Raw genomic sequence first — 6,000 nt, 5'->3', positions numbered from 1 at the left:
AGGTGACAGTGAACCTCTTCCAAGAGGAACCCAAGGGGAGCCACTCCCAAGTCTCCCATGTAGACACAATTTAGAAAAGGTGAGCCCTAGCCAGTTTGGCTCAGTGGATAGAGTTCGATTCCAGGCAAGGGCATATGCCTGGGTTGCGGGCTCCATCCCCAGTGGGGGGCATGCAGGAGGCAGCTGATCAGTGATTCTCATCATTGATGTTTCTCTCTCTCTCTTCCTCTCTGGAATCAATAAAAAATATATTTAAAAGAAAGAAAAGGTAAAACCAGTGTGCTTGCTATGCAAGGCAATTCCCCTCCATCACATAGCCACCCTTAAATCCTTCCTCTACAGAAATTCTGTTCCCATCATGATCTGCCTCCTCTCTCCCAGAATTCCTTTTGTCCAAGCCTATTTACTAACCTCTACAGGACAGAACTTTCTTCTCTCCATTCTAGTGCACGCCTTCATGACTATCTCTCACCTATTGCTGGAGTCTCCCCATTGGTTCTCCCCCTTCCCTCTCCCACCAAGATCCCATCCACACAATGCAAAGCACAGGTCTGAGCAAGAGCCTGCCTGCAAAAGGCCCACCCACTCTTTCACTTCTTTACCGAATATGTGAATTTTTATCCAAGGCTCTTAGTTAAAATTTTTTTTTGTTTTTTGTTTGTATTTTTTTTTTTTGGTTAAAAATTGTAATGTCTTTCTTTTTTGAATTTAATCCTCACCAGAGGATAATGTTTCCATTGATATTTAGGAAGAGGAAAACATCGATATGAGAGAGAATATTGATCTGTTGCCTCCCATACGAGCCTAGGAGCCCCACTGGGATCCAACCCCAGAACCCAGGTATGTGCCCTAGCCGGGGGTTGAATCCGCCAGCCACCTTTTGGTGTAAGAGACGACGCTTCAACCGCTCAGCCAGGGCTTAATACCTTTCTTTACTTTGAGTTTCAAACCCCTCCTCCCCCCAGCACCAAAATTTACGATCTCTTTCTTCAGCATCTCATTTAAGCAACACATTTCCCTCCGCCTGTCGGTACCTTGGCTGACGTCTGAGTAGGATGGGAGGGGTGGCCCAGAACCAAGGAACGTGTCCACAGGGATTCTACCAACAATACGTTCAGGCCAAGTCCAGATGAGGAGAGGTTTGGAAAGAAGGTGCGGGAGGTTCCCACTAACCCAGCCCAGCGCTCCTGTGGCTGCTTATCTCACTACAAAGGGGATTGGCAGGGATTCAGAGCAGGATCAGGATAAGGGAGGAAGCCGAGGAAACTGAGTGGGAATTGCCACCCAAGGTGACCAGGTCTGGCAGATGCTGACCCATCCTGCGGGAGCCGGGCCTGGGGGCAGCGCTTCCTGGGGCTCCAGCCGCCAAGTCGATCCATTCCGCGATCGCAGGTCCCCGGACCGAAAGAAGTAAACAGGGTATTCCCAGGCGAGCCCGGAGTCCTGCAGGAGGCCCGACTCCCGGCCAGGGTGACCTCCGCCCACCACGCGGGGACCTCGCAGCGCCCGGGGCGAAGGAGAGAGCGGCTCACGAAGGGTCAGGGACTTGGGCGCAGGAGGGGGACGCGGTGAGCCGTGCAGAGGCAGGGGAGAGGCGGGCCAGGGCAGGTCAGGGCCTTCCCCAGGCTCCGCCCCCTCCCCGCCCCCGCCGGGGGCTGTGGAACCTAATGATGGACAGACCTCCGGGCCGGTCACCGCGCGCCTCGCGGCCGCAGTGCTCGGCCAGGCAGGGCGCGCCGAGGCTTTGGAAAGGCCGGGGCGGGCGGGGAAGCCTCTGGTGGGGCGGGGCCTCGGAGAGTAGCAGCGCTCCCAGCCAATGAGAGGCGGGAGCCGTCCCGTTAGCGCCGGATCCCAGCGGGTCGGGCGGGGCGGACGGCACCGTGGGGATCCCGGGGCGGTCGAGGGCCCTAGACTCGGCTCGGGGAGGCAACATGGACCGGATGGCCAGCTCCATGAAGCAGGTGCCCAACCCCCTGCCCAAAGTGCTGAGCCGGCGCGGGGTCGGAGCGGGGATGGAGGCGGCGGAACGGGAGAGTTTCGAGCGGACTCAGGTGAGGACGGGGGGTCCCGGGGCATGAGTGGCTGGGGCACCCCGAGAGATGCGGTGAGCCATGGGGGCTTTGAAGGAAGTAGGGGTCTTCCAGGCCAAGGGAAGGACGGGGTCCGGGAAAGGGGGGCATCTCAGGTCTAGGCGACCGGGGAAAGTTGGGGACCGGGCATCCCAGATAGTCTGGGGGAAAGGGGCAGGGCGGCTCCGAGGAGTTAGCGGGATCCGTGCGGCGCAGCAGAGGGGAGGTCCCGGCGGGGCTGTGCCGGGGTCACAGGGGCGGCGACAGGGGGAAGAACCGAAAAGCGGCGGCATGGAAGGAGTGCCCCTAAGGCAGGGTAGTGCCTTGAGGAGCCACTTGGAGACGCAAATGTGGCGGCAAAGAGTGGGTGCTGGGTTGGAGATGTGAAGGGTCGGGAGCCTTTTCCTTCCCTCTCCATCGCTTCTCAGTTGCATTGACATTCCCCCCACCCCTAGTACTCCCTTCCTCGTGCCTCCTGCTTAGCTCACACCACCCCCAGCTGTCGGCCCTCGGAGGCTGGGCCGAAGGGGTCTGAGCTGAGAGAAGGAATGTAGGAAATGCGAAGTGTGGCCGAGCTTGGAAAATGACTGGGGCCTGGAGGAGGGGGCGGCCAGGGGCAGGAATGGAGGTGCTGGTAGGATGAGCCTGCTACCCAGTGGTGCCCAGAGACCTGACTTGGGGTTTTGATTTTATCCCCCAAGATGTGCCTGACAGCTAATAGGCAGACTGCTCTATTTGTCCAGCCTAACCAGGGCTGGGGGCCAAAATTCCTCTATCATCAACAAAAAGCCACAATCCATTTTTACCTCAGAGTTTTAATGCCTGGTGTATTGATTTGACTGAATCAAGCTGACGTGTTTATAGTGTTCATCAGTTCGTTTGTGTGCAAACTCTGTTTCAAAGGGTGCAGCACTTCTTTTAATCCCAGTGCCAAAGTTGTATGGGCAGATGGGTTCTCCCTCCTCTCAGAGTGGAACCTTTGAAGATCCAGCTGGTCCTCCACTGCCAGAGGCTGCTTCCCCTGCTCTGTTCTGCTTTTCCCTCCAAACTTTTAGACAGAATGGATTGTGAGGACCCGACTGAGTGTTCTGTATGTGGACTCTTGCAAAGACGAAAAGCTTTACAGGGACTCCATCCTCTCCCCTTTCCAGCCACCTCTGGCCACTGAAGGTGTGTCTGGGGATGTAAAGTAGGGAGTCCCCTCCCTGCGTCATCCTACCCCAGGCAGAATGGGAGAGATAGCCATTCGTTTCTGCCTTCCAGGGTCCAGCTGGGTTTGTGGCTCATTCTCTGGCTTTGTGGACTGGACTGCTGAAAAGAAGGAAGCTTTCTATGCCCATTTGCGTTGGGTGTGTCTGCCTCAACTAGCTGCCTGGTCACATGAGTCTTCTTGCCCCAGGAAGCAGTGGAAATCCTTTTTTTTTTTTTTTTTTAAGATGGAAAAGGAAAATAAATAGGTGTTATTTTGTGATAACCCAGTGGTCGGCAAACTCATTAGTAAACAGAGTGGCAAACCGCGGCTCGCGAGCCGCATGTGGCTCGCGAGCCGCAGTTTGCCTACCACTGTAGATAACCCATTCCTTCTAGAGTCTCAAATAAGTAAAAACTGGAGCAATAGAGAAATAGAACTTTGACCATTATCTAAAGTGATGAAAATTAGGTTTGTGAAAGTTTCTACCCATGAAACTTTCCAACTTACCAAGGCATGTCTCCTTGCTATCCACCGACAAAGAGAGTCTAGATTATTCTGTGGAACACTTGTAAATGGCTAAATTTGTCCTAGTGTTGGGGGATAGTGTGGGAGTGAGGAGGTAGTCTGGAGCAGTAAAAGGGAGTTTTTCTATTAGGGGGTTGGAAAGTGAAAGAGAGAGAGAGAGAGAGAGAGAGAGAGAGAGAGAACAATCCTAAAACTTAGCATTAGTCAACCTGCAAAAATTTATTTTGTTTAATGACTGCCTATTAAATGTATTATGAGATATAAAAATAAATTAGAAAAAAATTTTTAATGAGTTAAGAGACCATGAGAATCGGCCAAGGTATAGTGATAATTGTAACTAATTAGTGTTTGGCACTGTTCTGATTACTTTATTGTATTACCTTCTTTAATCTCTATAAGAACCTATTAGGTGGATATCGGCCACATTTTCCAGGAGGAAATTGAGGCCCAGAGAGGTTAAGTAACCTGCCCAAAGTCACACAGCTGGAAGTGGTTCCAGCCTTTAAGCACTGCCTTGTGTTGCCTCTGACTACTGGGCGGAGTACTGGCATTGGAGCTAGAAGAAGTTTGAGTTTTATGGCTGGGCATTTGGATAGGCTGTGTGGCCTCAGGAAAGTTGTCTAACCTTTCTAAGTCCCGTTTCTTTATTGTAAAACAAAGATAATACTTTATTGTGGGGATTAATTTAAATAATATGTGTGAAGGCATTTTGTATACTGCAGAGCACTATTTCAGTGATTATTACTATAATTGGACTTTGGAGATAAGACATAAGAAAGCACAGTATAAGTAATCGTGCAGGTTGTGATTAACTCTTCAGTAGAGGGACAGAAGTGTTACTAGGTAATGTGATAATTACCAAAAGCATGTGCATAAAGTACAGGCTGTGGGGTTGGGAAGAGGTGGGGAGCCCTCACCGAAGACTGAACCCCTTTCAGCATGAGTTAGCACTTGCTGAGTAGAGGGGCTGGGATGGGGATGGGGCATTCCAGGAATGGGGGGTGGCATCAGGAAACATGTGGAGGTGAGTGTGGATGGTGGGAATTGGCTGAGATGGAGATAGGAATAGAACTGGCCACTCCTACCTGCTGCCTCATACTGTCACCATTTCTATGTTTCCCTCAGTAAACTATGAGTTTCTTGAGGCAGGACTGTGCCTTGTTCTTGCCTGTGTCCTCAGATGCCTGAGGCTTGTGTTAGTGGCAAGCTGGCTATAGTCAAGGGTAGAAAATGACTGGTTAGCTCCAGTAGGTAAGCCCTGGCCTGAGTGGGTTACTCAGCTCTGGGTTACAGGGGACAGATGTAGTTACTTGATGTTTTCCCCTCCACATTTCCTCCACATTCCTGGTACAGCCTTGCTTCCTACACTCTGAGTCAGGAGCCTGCCCCATGCCCATCAGAGAACTCTGATTTCTTTGCCTGCCTTACAGTCAGGCCCGAATCCTGTCTGTGCCCTCAGACCATCCTTGTTTGCTCACTTCTGCTAGCCTCTTCCGGGAAGCCTTCCCTCCTCAACTGTCATGGTCACTGGCCCTGCCAGTGTAGGACCTCAGACCCACCTGCTACACCCCTCATTTCCAACCAGACCCTTGGTGTGTGTTCCCCATCCAGTCCATCACAAGCAACCTCAGGCTCTAGGGAAATGAAAAGTTGCTCTTGTCCTCAAAATAGCTGCTGTAATAATAATCCCTTGCGTGGAGCATTTTGCAGTTTATAAAGCATGTTTTAGCTATCGTTGGGCTACATGATGGTTAGGTTATTATCTCCCTCACTTTATGGATGAGAGCTTGGTGACTTACCCAGGGCCAACGGTTGGTGAATGAAAGGGTCGAAATTCAAACCCAGAGTTCCAGGTTCCAGGTTTCGGGCCCCTTTACCACATTGTCCTCACATTGCCAATTCCAGAGGACGATTTTGGAATGAACCAGGAGGTCTGCAGCTCACAAATACAAAGCAAGATACCCTGCTTGTATTTACTTAGCCTGAAAATAGTTTTCTCTATGGTTGTTTAATTTTCTCCATGGTGGTTTAGTTTCTTTCAACATCCATTTAGAGCATGTATCACGGAGGGGACACAGAGATGAGTAAGATAAAGAGACCAGCCCCAGAGATGCTCATGAGTCAGCAGGGAGGTGGAGCAGTCACTGCGGGGCTCCTCTGCATGGAGGGCGGAGGACCTGCAGCACCAGCCTCACTGGAGTCCTTACCTGTGTA

At 51.6% G+C, this 6,000-nt stretch overlaps 1 protein-coding gene across 1 annotated transcript in view; it reads left to right on the top strand.

Annotated features, from left to right (window-relative positions):
- The first annotated feature begins 1,852 nt into the window (after window positions 1-1,852).
- The window catches only part of HIP1 (huntingtin interacting protein 1), a 143,928-nt gene continuing 139,780 nt past the window's right edge, over window positions 1,853-6,000 (top strand). Inside the window, exon 1 of the mRNA XM_080678429.1 lies at window positions 1,853-2,051. Coding sequence (XP_080534555.1) covers window positions 1,932-2,051 — 120 coding nt within the window. The 5' untranslated portion in view covers window positions 1,853-1,931. The remainder of the gene's footprint in view (window positions 2,052-6,000) is intronic.

This window comes from Plecotus auritus (genome assembly GCF_963455305.1).
Source record: "Plecotus auritus genome assembly, chromosome: 7".
In the NCBI taxonomy this organism is placed as follows: domain Eukaryota; kingdom Metazoa; phylum Chordata; class Mammalia; order Chiroptera; family Vespertilionidae; genus Plecotus; species Plecotus auritus.
This window is presented reverse-complemented; position numbering and strand designations above follow the sequence as displayed.